The 13,998-nt window shown below is 51.6% G+C and overlaps 1 protein-coding gene across 4 annotated transcripts in view; it reads left to right on the top strand.

Moving 5' to 3' along the window:
* Nucleotides 1-11,720: 11,720 nt before the first annotated feature.
* Nucleotides 11,721-13,998, top strand: part of LOC123766899 (uncharacterized) — a 68,710-nt gene continuing 66,432 nt past the window's right edge. For 2 of the 4 annotated variants that reach the window (XM_045756363.2, XM_045756364.2), the window contains exons 1-2: nt 11,721-11,808; nt 12,519-12,736. In XM_045756363.2, coding sequence (XP_045612319.1) covers nt 12,685-12,736 — 52 coding nt within the window. In that variant the 5' untranslated portion in view covers nt 11,721-11,808; nt 12,519-12,684. Of the gene's footprint in view, nt 12,268-12,518; nt 12,737-12,863; nt 13,007-13,998 lie in introns of those variants that run through there. The other 2 variants (XM_069307472.1, XM_069307473.1) reach the window with 2 other exon arrangements.

The following is a 13,998-nucleotide window of genomic DNA, read 5'->3' as shown; positions in this document are numbered from 1 at the left end:
TCTTTTTGTAGTAAATTGTCAATTTATTGTCTGATTTTTACCTGTAGGGATAACGTTTTTATCAATACTGTCTTTCAGGACCCTTTCCTCCGTTTTATGAGCTGTCGAAAAGAAGTTCCTGTAAAACAGTCTAATAGGGGGTACAAGTGTTGTGTTGGTTGACTCTTCAGAGGTTGCATGGCATTTCACCTTTCTTTTTATGACGTCTTCAACAAAACCGTTAGAGAAGCCGTTGTTGACTAGGACCTGCCTTACCCTACAGAGTTCTTCATCGACTTGCTTCCATCCTGAGCTGTGGCTGAGAGCACGGTCGACGTAAGCATTGACAACACGCTTATGTCGTTGTATAACGCAACGACGTTGTGTTGTCACCACCAGTATAACATGGGTGGAAGACCACACAAGACAAAGTTAGAGAAGATTCAGCGGTATGCCACCAAACTTGTCCCAGAACTGAGAGGTATGAGCTACGAGGAAAGGCTGAAGGAGCTGAACCTCACGTCCCTGGAAAACAAAAGAGAGAGTGGAGACATGATAACCACCTACAAAATTCTCAGGGGAATTGACAGGATGGACAAAGACAAACTCCTCAGCACGGGTGGGACACGCACAAGGGGACACAGGTGGAAACTGAGTACCTAAATGAGCCACAGAGACATTAGAAAGATTTTTTTCAGCATCAGAGTAGTTAATAAATGGAATGCACTAGGAAGTGATGTGGTGGAGGCTGACTCCATACACAGTTTCAAATGTAGATATGATGGAGCCCAATAAGAACCTATTGGTTGATCAATCATCAATTGATTGACAGTTGAGTGGCGGAACCAAAGAGACAAAGCTCAACCCCCGCAAGCACAAATAGATGCGTACAAATAGGTGAGTACACAACAGATGTAGAGCGATAGTCTACTTCTGAGAGAAATAAGAGTACCATCTGTGGCATCACTACCGGTCCCAGCACCAGCTGAGACGATGTGAAGGAGAGACTTTGCAAGTCATGTGATGATGTCCGCTCCCGACCTCCTTACTAACCTCCTCAGGTGCTTCTTACCTGTGAGAACCAGTATTTACCATGTGCCCAAGGATAGGCCAGGTTCTTCGGTCCACTTGTTGGTTAGTCTGGGCCATGCTGGTTGGTCAGACTGGTCCATGCTGGTTGGTCAGCCTGGTCCATGCTGGTTGGTCAGCCTGGTCCATGCTGGTTGGTCAGCCTGGTCCATGCTGGTTGGTCAGCCTTGTCCATGCTGGTTGGTCAGACTGGAAGACCATATAATAGGATCACAAATGTCAATTTAGCATTGACACCGACCTATCTACGGCTGTCAGTGAGACCTGCACACGCCCTTGCCCCTAATGTTGAACACCTGCACACGCCCTTGCCCCTAATGTTGAACACCTGCACACGCCCTTGCCCCTAATGTTGAACACCTGCACACCCCCAACCTCTGTAATGGTTGAGAAAGCTGTCAAGACATTCCAAAATGGGAGTTAGGATGTCCGCTTCAACATCAGCTGACAGCCGTAAACAACACGGCCGCCAAAACTGTACACATATACCCACCTGTCCTACAGGATTACTCTCCCATGGTGGTAAACAGCGTGGCCAAAAACCTAACGTTTAATAATGACGAAATCGTCATATTTGGGAATTAAATTTGAATCTTCAATGTCCATAAAAACCATGTGTTCATGGAGGAAATGGAGAGCAGTGCCAGCAGACTCATGGAGGAAGTGTAGAGCAGTGCCAGCAGACTCATGAAGGAAATGGAGAGCAGTGCCAGCAGACTCATGGAGGAAGTGTAGAGCAGTGCCAGCAGACTCATGGAGGAAGTGTAGAGCAGTGCCAGCAGACTCATGGAGGAAGTGTAGAGCAGTGCCAGCAGACTCATGGAGGAACTGGTGAGCAGTGCCAGCAGACTCATGGAGGAAGTGTAGAGTAGTGCCAGCAGACTCATGGAGTGCCAGCAGACTCATGGAGGAACTGGAGAGCAGTGCCAGCAGACTCATGGAGTGCCAGCAGACTCATGGAGTGCCAGCAGACTCATCTCTAGTGTTGGCCATGTCTGGTGGACTTACTGTTATGTACAAGGTCAGTATTCTCAAGGTCACCTACCTGGCCCACCTGCCCTCCCTGTGAGTCGCTCTCTATAACAACTCTCCTCACAAGTCTTGTCATGTCTTATAACGAGCATTGTTGATCAATGATGATATCTAAATTGTTTCATTTTAACATTTCCGTAAATCGTGATAACACTTGTTAGTAAGCCCCCCCCCCTCTCCCCCTCTTTTTATATGCTGTAATGTTGTGGTGTATACACCACCACCACTACCACCATCTCTCACCACCACCACCACTACCACCATCTCTCACCACCACCACCACTACCACCATCTCTCACCACCACCACCACTACCACCATCTCTCACCACCACCACTACCACCATCTCTCACCACCACCACCACTACCACCATCTCTCACCACCACCACCACTACCACCATCTCTCACCACCACCACTACCACCATCTCTCACCACCACCACCACTACCACCATCTCTCACCACCACCACCACTACCACCATCTCTCACCACCACCACCACTACCACCATCTCTCACCACCACCACCACCACTACCACCATCTCTCACCACCACCACCACCACTACCACCATCTCTCACCACCACCACCACCACTACCACCATCTCTCACCACCACCACCACCACCACCACTACCACCATCTCTCACCACCACCACCACCACTACCACCATCTCTCACCACCACCACCACTACCACCATCTCTCACCACCACCACTACCACCATCTCTCACCACCACCACCACCACCACCACTACCACCATGATGCACCACCACCGCCGCCCTCATGTTCAGTCACGTGACTTGGGCCGTTTTAACGGAACCTTTTTGGTCGTCCAGCTGGCCAGGTACTCACCTAGTTGTACTCACCTAGGTGTGCTTGCGGGGGTTGAGCTTTGGCTCTTTGGTCCCGCCTCTCAACCGTCAATCAACTGGTGTACAGGTTCCTGAGCCTACTGGGCTCTATCATATCTACATTTGAAACTGTGTATGGAGTCAGCCTCCACCACATCACTGCCTAATACATTCCACCTGTTAACTACTCTGACATTGAAAAAGTTATTTCTAACGTCCCTGTGGCTCATGTGGGTACTCAGTTTCCACCTGTGTCCCCTTGTTCGCGTAACACGTGTTAAATAATCCATTCTTATCTACCCTGTCAATTTTCCTGGGAATCTTGTATGTGGTGATCATGTCTCCCCAAGCTCTCCTGTCTTCTAGTGTCGTGAGGTGCAGTTCACGCAGCCTGTCCTCGTAACTCATGCCTTTTAGTTCTGGGACTAGCCTAGTGGCATACCTCTGAATTTTGTCCAGCTTCGTCTTGTGCTTGACAAGGTACGGGCTCCATGCTGGAGCCGCATACTCCAGGATTGGTCTTACATACGTGGTATACAAGGTACACAACTAAGACTAGGGTACATTAAGAATGTCACCGGTGTTCCTAGTGAAACTTTAAGCTAAGACCTGTTATCAGCTCATCTGAAGACTGTTCTTTAAAAACCCATCTATTTGATAAGGGTTTTATCAGGGGAAAGAGCCAAGTCATTACGACTATATAGCACTGGGATGCTAAGTTTGTTACGTGTTTTCTTGAGGAATAATATACATTTACTGCTAAGTTGTTGAGTTATAACCATGTTAGTAGCGGGGTGATGGGGGAGCCAACAGTGTGGGAGAGCCTTCACGTGCTCGGTCGACCAGACCTTCACGTGCTCGGTCGACCAGACCTTCACGTGCTCGGTCGACCAGACCTTCACGTGGTCGGTCGACCAGACCTTCACGTGGTCGGTCGACCAGACCTTCACGTGCTCGGTCGACCAGACCTTCACGTGGTCGGTCGACTGGACCTTCACGTGCTCGGTCGACCAGACCTTCACGTGGTCGGTCGACCAGACCTTCATGTGCTCGGTCGACCGGACCTTCACGTGCTCGGTCGACTGGACCTTCACGTGGTCGGTCGACCAGACCTTCACGTGTGTATCTACGTGGTGAGAGTGATTGCGGGAAACCGTGAGAATATTTGGCCTTATACATAACAGTAAGTCCACCAACGTCTCTCTCACGGGCTATTCATGCCCGTGCCACCTTGTAGGGTTGGTATGAGATGTGTATGAGGTGTGTATGAGGTGTGTATGAGGCGTGTATGAGGTGTGTATGAGGTGTGTATGAGGTGTGTATGAGGCGTGTATGAGGTGTGTATGAGGTGTGTATGAGGCGTGTATGAGGTGTGTATGAGGTGTGTATGAGGTGTGTATGAGGCGTGTATGAGGTGTGTATGAGGTGTGTATGAGGTGTGTATGAGGTGTGTATGAGGCGTGTATGAAGTGTGTATGAGGTGTGTATGAAGTGTGTATGAGGCGTGTATGAGGTGTGTATGAGGCGTGTATGAGGTGTGTATGAGGTGTGTATGAAGTGTGTATGAGGCGTTTATGAGGTGTGTATGAGATGTGTATGAGGCGTGGATGAGGTGTGTATGAGGTGTGTATGAGGTGTGTATGAGGCGTGTATGAGGTATGTATGAGGTGTGTATGAGGTGTGTATGAGGCGTGTATGAGGTGTGTATGAGGTGTGTATGAGGTGTGTATGAGGCGTGTATGAGGCGTGTATACACAATCCTGTCATGTGTGGCTGGCCAGTCCTGGTCAGTATGGCTGGCCAGTCCTGGTCAGTATGGCTGGCCAGTCCTGGTCAGTATGGCTGGCCAGTCCTGGTCAGTATGGCTGGCCAGTCCTGGTCAGTGTGCCTGGCCAGTCCTGGTCAGTATGGCTGGCCAGTCCTGGTCAGTATGGCTGGCCAGTCCTGGTCAGTATGGCTGGCCCAGTATGGCTGGCCAGTCCTGGTCAGTATCCACCAGCTATCACAGGGGAGAGGCTGAGCAACACAGGAGTACCAACGTTGCCGGGAGGCATATGGGATAGAAGTCGGTTCCGGCCGTCCCCCGAAACTAACCTAACCTAACGTTATCCAACCCAACCTAACCTAACCTAACCTAATAAACTAAACTAAACTAACCTAACCTAAGCTAACCTCCGGGGGCTAACCAGTCTCCGTGGTGTAGTGGTAAGACACTCGCCTGGCGTTCCGCGAGCGCTATGTCATGGGTTCGTATCCTGGCCGGAGTGGATTTACTGGGCGCAATTCCTTAACTGTAGCCTCTGTTTAACGCAACAGTAAAATGTGTACTTGGATGAAAAAACGATTCTTCGCGGCGGGGATCGTATTCCAGGGACCTGCCCGAAACGCTTCGCGTACTAGTGGCTGTACAAGAATGTAACAACTCTTGTATATATCTCAAATAAAAAAAAAAAAAAAAAAAAAAAAACCTAACCTAACCTTACCTAACCTAACCTTACCCAAACGCAACTAGCCTAAAGCAACCGAAACCTAAAGTACGCTACGGTCATGCCCCTCATCTTTACGACATAAATATATACGGTTTTGATAATCAGAAAGGCAGCTTTTCGAAGCCAGCTGGGTACGACGTCCACAGTACCATATATGGGGCAGCTGCCCCATATATGGTACGTAGTACATATATGGAACATGTACGTCAGGTATATAGTGTGTACCTGAGGGGTGGCTCATATATACACAATGATGCCTTAACAACACTCTCTCACCCTCGACCCAACCTATTCTCCTGCTGAGAGAGTAGTTCTTATAACAATGTATAAAGATTGTATAAAGATTGACTTACTAAGCAGCTAGATAGTCGAACTTTATAAAGTATATATATTATGGCAGAGGTGATTTTCATGCTGATTTTTGTATCATCTGCAAAGGATGATACGAAGCTGTGCCTTGTATTTGAGTCTATATCTGATACAAGAATAAGGAACAGCAGTGGTGCAAGGAATGTACCTTGAGGTACAGAGCTTTTAACTGCGCTTGGACTCGATTTTATATGGTTGACTATTACTCTTTGTGTTCTGTTCGCCAGAAAACTGAGTATCCAGATAACCATTGACCTCATTTTGTGTGCTATCACTCCATAGTCACATTTAACGAATGCCTTTGCGAAGTCCGTGGATGCCACACCATGGCAGTCTAAGCATTCTGTTTTTCTTCTAATGCCTTAATGGTCAAGTAGCTGCGAGAGGCACGATCTTCCCGCTCGAAATCCATGTTGGCCTGCATGCTGTTTATTGGAGTGCTAAACATGTCCCCATACTGCTTTTTTTTTTGGGATTTCACGGATTTTTTTTGTCATCCTCCGTGTATAAACCTTCACGTGTACGAATAGTCCCCTGCCTCGTCAACTGCAGTCAACAGTTCCCTGCCTTTCCAACTACCGTCAACAGTCCTCCTGCCTCATCATCTAACAACCCCGCGCCAGCTCGCACCGCTTGGTCAGCAACTGGAGCCGAGCAGCTGGAGGCCAACCCCGCCCAGTTAAACAGTCCTGGGCACCATGTCACAAGAGTGAGCTGTCAGGTGGTCCAGTCCTCAGCATTTGACCGTCCCGCCACTCAGAGACTGGCTGGCGGGGGTCACTCGGGAGTAGTGTTGATAACGTTACACTTGGCGGGGAAACAAGTGAAGGTCGGGGCCATATTATGAGGGGACATGAGGCGCGGCAATACTGGCAAGCACAGACACCCCTGAATCAATGTTACGGCCAGCGACGCAGGGCTGGAGGGCTTGTGCTGGCAGGGTGGCAGTGTGGGAGTGTGGGAGGGTGGCAGTGGGAGTGTGGGAGGGTGGGAGTGGGAGTGTGGGAGGGTGGCAGTGGGAGTATGGGAGGGTGGGAGTGTGGCAGGGTGGGAGTGTGGCAGGGTGGGAGTGTGGGAGGGTGGCAGTGGGAGTGTGGCAGGGTGGGAGTGTGGGAGGGTGGCAGTGGGAGTGTGGGAGTGTGGCAGGGTGGGAGTGTGGGAGGGTGGCAGTGGGAGTGGGAGGGTGGGAGGAAGTGTGGGAGTGTATTCACCTAGTTGTGTTTGCAGGGGTTGAGCTCTGCTCTTTCGGCCCGCCTCTCATTAACTGTCAGTCAATCAACTGTTACTACTATATTTTCTTCACCCCCTCCTCTTCTGGAAGCAGCCCTTTACAGCTGTCTAACTCCCAGGTACCTATTTACTGCTAGGTGAACAAGGGCATCAGGGTGAAAGAAATTCTGCTCATGTTTGTTTCCGCCTCCACCTGGGATCGAACCTGGACCCTAGGATTACGAGCACAGAGCGCTGTCCACTCGGCCACAGGCCCCTGTGGCTGAGTGTGGGAGTGTACTCACCTAGTTGTGCTTGCGGGGGTTGAGCTCTGGCTCTTTGGTCCCGCCTCTCAACTGCTAATCAACTGGCGTACAGTTTCTTGAGCCTACTGGGCTCTATCATATGATAATTCATTGTGTCGTGGGACAGGAAGCCAGAGTGTATTTATGCACGTTAGGCTTATATCGAAGTTCCCCCCCCCCAAATCACTGACCTCGCCCAACATGCTGCCTAACTCCTGAGTACTGCTAGGTGAACAGCTGCATTAGATGAAAGGAAGGGTGCCCAACCATTTCTGTCCCGGCCGGGGTTCGAACCCGGTAATCTCGATTGTGCGTCGAAAACGAAGCCTACTGAACTACCGGGACCCCTCATATTTGGAACTGAGTGGGAGGAAGTGTTGGAGGGAGTGTGTTGGAGGAAGTGTTGGAGGAAGTGTTGGAGGGAGTGTGTTGGAGGAAGTGTGGGAGGGAGTGTGTACTCACCTACTTGCGGGGGTTGAGCTCTGGCTCTTTGGTCCCGCCTCTCAACTGTCAATCAACTGGTGTACAGGTTCCTGAGCCTACTGGGCTCTATCATATCTACACTTGAAACTGTGTATGGAGTCAGCCTCCACCACATCACTGCCTAATGCATTCCATTTACTAACTACTCTGACACTGTTTCCACCTGTGTCCCCTTGTTCGTGTCCCACCTGTGCTGAAGAGTTTGTCTTTGTTCACCCTGTCAATTTCTCTAAGAATTTTGTAGGTGGTTATCATGTCTTTCCTTACTCTTTTGTCGTCCAGGGACGTGAGGTTTAGCTCCCTTAGCCTTTCCTCGTAGCTCATACCCCTCAGTTCTGGGACTAGTCTGGTGGCATACCCCTTTCTCCGTTTGATGTGGGCTTCTGGGGACAGGTTCGGTGTGATATCAATCCCCACTCTTGCAGGATTTCACCTCCCAGATGGTACCTTGTGTTCAGTCTTTTGCTCCCTTCGCCTAATTTCATTACTTTACACTTTCCTGAGTTGAACTTTAGTAGCCATTTTCTAGACCATTCATCCAGTTTGTCCAGGTCGTCCTGTAACCTGGGAGGAAGTGTGGGAGGGAGTGTGTGGGAGGTGTTGGAGGCAGTGTGTGGGAGGTGGTGTTGGAGGGAGTGTGTGGGAGGTGTTGGAGGCAGTGTGTGGGAGGTGGTGTTGGAGAGAGAGTGTGGGAGGAAGTGTTGGAGGGAGTGTGTGGGAGGTGTTGGAGGGAGTGTGTGGGAGGTGTTGGAGGGAGAGTGTGGGAGGTGTTGGAGAGAGAGTGTGGGAGGTGTTGGAGGGAGTGTGTGGGAGGTGGTGTTGGAGGGAATGTGTGGGAGGAAGTGTTGGAGGGAGTGTGTGGGAAGTGTTGGAGGGAGTGTGTGAGAGGGAGTGTGTGGGAGGTGTTGGAGGAAGTGTGTGGGAGGAAGTGTTGGAGGGAGTGTGTGGGAGGTGTTGGAGGGAGTGTGTGGGAAGTGTTGGAGGAAGTGTGTGGGAGGAAGTGTTGGAGGGAGTGTGTGGGAAGTGTTGGAGGGAGTGTGTGAGAGGTGTTGGAGGGAGTGTGTGGGAGGAAGTGTTGGAGGGAGTGTGTGGGAGGTGTTGGAGGGAGTGTGTGGGAAGTGTTGGAGGGAGTGTGTGAGAGGAAGTGTGTGGGAGGTGTTGGAGGAAGTGTGTGCATGGGAAGTGTTGGAGGGAGTGTGTGAGAGGTGTTGGAGGGAGTGTGTGGGAAGTGTTGGAGGGAGTGTGTGGGAGGTGTCGGAGGGAGTGTGTGCATGGGAAGTGTTGGAGGGAGTGTGTGAGAGGGAGTGTTGGAGGGAGTGTGTAGGAAGTGTTGGAGGGAGTGTGGGAGGTGTTGGAGGGAGAGTGTAGGAAGTGTTGGAGGGAGTGTGGGAGGTGTTGGAGGGAGTGTGTGGGAGGTGTTGGAGGGAGTGTGTGGGAGGTGTTGGAGAGAGTGTGTGGGAGGTGTTGGAGGGAGAGTGTGGGAGGTGTTGGAGGGAGTGTGTGGGAGGTGTTGGAGGGAGTGTGTGGGAGGTGTTGGAGGGAGTGTGTGGGAGGTGTTGGAGAGAGTGTGTGGGAGGTGTTGGAGGGAGAGTGTGGGAGGTGTTGGAGGGAGAGTGTGGGAGGTGTTGGAGGGAGAGTGTAGGAAGTGTTGGAGGGAGTGTGGGAGGTGTTGGAGGGAGTGTGTGGGAGGTGTTGGAGGGAGTGTGTGGGAGGTGTTGGAGGGAGTGTGTGGGAGGTGTTGGAGGGAGAGTGTGGGAGGTGTTGGAGGGAGTGTGTGGGAGGTGTTGGAGAGAGTGTGGGAGGTGTTGGAGGGAGTGTGTGGGAGGTGTTGGAGGGAGAGTGTGGGAGGTGTTGGAGGGAGTGTGTGTGAGGTGTTGGAGGGAGTGTGTGGGAGGTGTTGGGGGAGTGTGTGGGAGGTGTTGGAGGGAGTGTGTGGGAGGAAGTGTTGGAGGGAGTGTGTGGGAGGAAGTGCTGGAGGGAGTGTGTGGGAGGAAGTGTTGGAGGAGTGTGTGGGAGGTGTTGGAGGGAGTGTGTGGGAGGAAGTGTTGGAGGGAGTGTGTGGGAGGTGTTGGAGGGAGTGTGTGGGAGGAAGTGTTGGAGGGAGTGTGTGGGAGGAAGTGTTGGAGGGAGTGTGTGGGAGGTGTTGGAGGGAGTGTGTGGGAGGAAGTGTTGGAGGAGTGTGTGGGAGGTGTTGGAGGGAGTGTGTGGGAGGTGTTGGAGGGAGAGTGTGGGAGGTGTTGGAGAGAGTGTGGGAGGTGTTGGAGGGAGAGTGTGGGAGGTGTTGGAGGGAGTGTGTGGGAGGTGTTGGAGGGAGAGTGTGGGAGGTGTTGGAGAGAGTGTGGGAGGTGTTGGAGGGAGAGTGTGGGAGGTGTTGGAGGGAGTGTGTGGGAGGTGTTGGAGGGAGTGTGTGGGAGGTGTTGGAGGGAATGTGTGGGAGGTGTTGGAGGGAGTGTGTGGGAGGTGTTGGAGGGAGTGTGGGAGGTGTTGGAGGGAGTGTGTGGGAGGTGTTGGAGGGAGTGTGTGTGTGTGTACTCACCTAGTTGTGCTTGCGGGGGTTGAGCTCTGGCTCTTTGGTCCCGCCTCTCAACTGTCAATCAACTGGTGTACAGGTTCCTGAGCCTACTGGGCTCTATCATATCTACACTTGAAACTGTGTATGGAGTCAGCCTCCACCACATCACTGCCTAATGCATTCCATTTATTAACTACTCTGACACTGAAAAAATTCTTTCTAATGTCTCTGTGGCTCATCTGGGTACTCAGTTTCCACCTGTGTCCCCTTGTTCGCGTATCCCCCCCCCCGTATTAAACAGTTTATCTTTATCTACCCTGTCAATTCCTCTGAGAATTTTGTAGGTAGTGATCATGTCTCCCCTTACTCTAGACGGAGGGAGAAGTGTGAGAGGGAGTGTTGGATTGTGGGAGACACGCAGTGTGGGTGGGAGTGTGTGGGAGTGAAAGAATGACTGTGGTAGGAAGAGAAGGAGGGAGGGAGTGTGGTAGGAAGCGAAGGAGGCAGTGTGGAAGAAGGGGAGGGAGGGCGGGTGCGGGTGGAGGGAGGAACGGATGAACAGGGAGGGGGCATGGATGAAGCACACAAGAAAGGGACTGATGGAGTGAGGTAGAAAAAGGAGAGAAGAGGGTGGGAAGAGAGAGGGAGGAAAGGAAATAGAATGTCGGAGAGAAGGAGGGAGGGAGGGAGGGAGGGAGGGAGGGTGGATGGTTCAGAGGAATATTGGATGGAGGGAGGAGGAGGAGGGGATTGAGGGAGGGAGGGAGGGAGAGGCGGATGGAGAGGCGAGTGTGGGAGGGCTGGTGGAGAAGGGGGACCTATGGGGGTGGAGGGAGACTAGGGCCGTCCCTAGATATCACCAAACAACCATCGGCTAATTAACTGCCTAACCAGGCTGTTACACCTGTAACAAGCACCTCACCCATACACCGCAGTCGCTCCCTCACTAAATATCCTCCCAAAGATCAAATAAATAAAGGAAAACGCCCATTAGAAAGAGGGAGAGAGTCTCCCTCAGTAGGGCCGTTCCGAGATACCGAGTCTCTCTCCCCCCCCCCCCTCGTAACTCACCCCCCCCCGCCCCCCCTTAATGCTGTAAATGCCATGCCGTGCCTGATCTACCGTTTGTTTGTTCGCGCACATTCGCTCGCGCACTGCTTCGCGCTCGCGCTCTCGACCCCTGTCTCCCATGTCGCGGTATCCTCACTAAGACGTTCAAGAAAACTTGAGGTTCAAGTTTGGTCAAAAATAATCGGCCAGGTGAGAATGGGAGAAAATTATTGCGAACTGAAAACGGCAGAATAATCTGAAACTTTCCTAGATCCATAGTAACGTTTCTCCACCCCCCCCCATCTTCCCCCCCTCCCCCCCGAGGCATATTCCGCCCCCATTCCCTTTCCGCATCTGCTATAGCGGTCACCCCGCTCCAGAGACCACCCCCCTAACTCACTGACCGCGGCAGAGTTTAATGCCCTCGCGAGCACTAGAGGTCAAACTTAGAAACTGAACTTCCGGATAATCTGAACCGTGATTCGCGCGCGTTTCTTCACCCGTGACTCATTACCACCCGACAAATCTGTAACAAAAAGAGAGAAAAAAAAAGAGAGAGAGAGAAACAAGAGCGCGGATTTCGCAAGGGCGCGAGGCGCGGGAAAAGCGCCCTTATGATCCACATGGATTATTTCTCAACTATCGGTCCCACTATTCCGGAACGGCCCTAGAATGAAAGCGAACAAAAATTTTATTTAGCCCTTCTACGGGGCGGCGGGTGTGACGTCACGCCGGCCCCGCCCCCGAGGCCGCGTCCGGCTCCCCTATTGGCTGTCACGCCACTCACACCGCTCCAGTTTTTAAGGGGGCTCGAGAATTGGGCGCGCTGCTACAATCTGCTAGTTTTGCGTTTATTTGCCTATAATTCTACCTTTTAATTTCAATTTAAAAATTCAAAGTGGGTTGATTTGTACTGTGCGTGTAATGCTAAAGCAGATGATTGTATTGAATTTCATATTTAAGAAAATAATTCATTAAATTTTGTATATATTTTATTTCTCTATAGTGCATTTTATTTGTCACCGCATGTTAAATAGCATGCTACAATTAAAATTGAATTAGCTTAACAATGAAACTATCGTGATGGGGATAAAAACGGCCAATTCTGGGCCCCTTTAACATGATGGCGTCCCGTTTTCTACTCGGCAGGAATTTTGATGAGCCCGGGCGCGAGGCTAGACTGTTGCCGCTCAGCCTCAGTTCATCCTTGTGTGTGTACAGTTTGTGACGGACCACCATGAGGCCACTCACCCAATAATATGTGAATTACACAGTGTTACCTTGTAAGGATTTACCTCCCCGGGGATCTTTTTTAATGCAGCTTGTGCAAGAAAACCCTGCAACAATGGCGGAAGAAAGCAATACAGGTAGGCTTTTGAGCCGCTCATATGGCAGGCTCTTTTATTGTTTACATCCCACCCCTCCCCCCCACCCCCACCCCTCACCTCATACCACGTGTTGGGGCTGTTTTGTGGAGGGTAGGGGCGAGGGGCAGCCTGCAGGAGGCGCTGACGGGGCACGATGACCACGCGCCAACACCAATAAGCCCGTCGATCAGTTTTTTTTTTTTTCAAAAGTGTGTGTGAGGGCTGCCAACATGACCCCGGAGCAGCAGCAGCAGCAGGGGGGATTGACCGGTACTTGTCCTCCTGCACACACACACACTACCTCACCCTCGACCACACGCCCTCACACTCTGGGGGACGCCAGGGTGGAGGGCGAGGCTGGAGGACGAGGGTGATAAGACTGGAGGATGAGGGTGGAGGGGTTATGAGTGGTGGCGGGGTTGGCACTCCTGCCTCCATGCGATCAGCTGAGGCCTCACCGACATGACATACTGTCATTCATGCTTCTCTCTCACTCCTCTCTCACTCTCCTCTCTCTCTCCTCTCCTCTCCTCACTCTCACCTGTGGTGTGCCCGGGGCAGGTGGCATGGCCGGGTGGTACACGCCCCTGAGTAGTGTGGCGGGGCACTCGTGCCCCTCACAGCTGGTCCCGGCGCCTCACATGCTCCCGGGCCGACCCTCACCCCTCTTACTTGAATTATGGTCTGGTTAATCAACACTTAATATAAAAAGTAACCAAGGGCTGGTGGCTGAGTGGACAGCGCTCTAGACTCGTGGAGCTAGGCACCGGGGTTCGATCCCCACAGCCGGCGGAAACAGATGGGCAGTTTCCTTCACCCTGATGCACCTATTACCTAGCGGTAAATAGATACCAGGGAGATAGACAGCTGCTACGGGCTGCTTCCTTGGTGGGGGGGGGGGGGTGTAGTTTATCTAGTTGTGTTTGCGGGGGTTGAGCTCTGGCTCCTTGGTCCCGCCTCTCAACTGTCAATCAACTGGTGTACAGGTTCCTGAGCCTATTGGGCTCTATCATATCTACACTTGAAAATGTGTATGGAGTCAGCCTCCACCACATCACTTCCTAATGCATTCCATTTGTCTACTACTCCTGACACACAGAAAAAATTCTTTCTAATGTCTCTGTGGCTCATTTGTGTGTGTACTCACCTAGTTGTACTCACCTAGTTGTGCTTGCGGGGGTTGAGCTCTGGCTCTTTGGTCCCGCCTCTCAACTGTCAATCAACAGGTGTACAGGTTCCTGAGCCTATTGGGCTCTATCATA

Source organism: Procambarus clarkii, chromosome 60 (genome assembly GCF_040958095.1).
Source record: "Procambarus clarkii isolate CNS0578487 chromosome 60, FALCON_Pclarkii_2.0, whole genome shotgun sequence".
Classification (NCBI taxonomy): domain Eukaryota; kingdom Metazoa; phylum Arthropoda; class Malacostraca; order Decapoda; family Cambaridae; genus Procambarus; species Procambarus clarkii.
The sequence above is the reverse complement of the archived record's forward strand: the minus strand, read 5'-3'. Positions and strand labels throughout refer to the sequence as shown.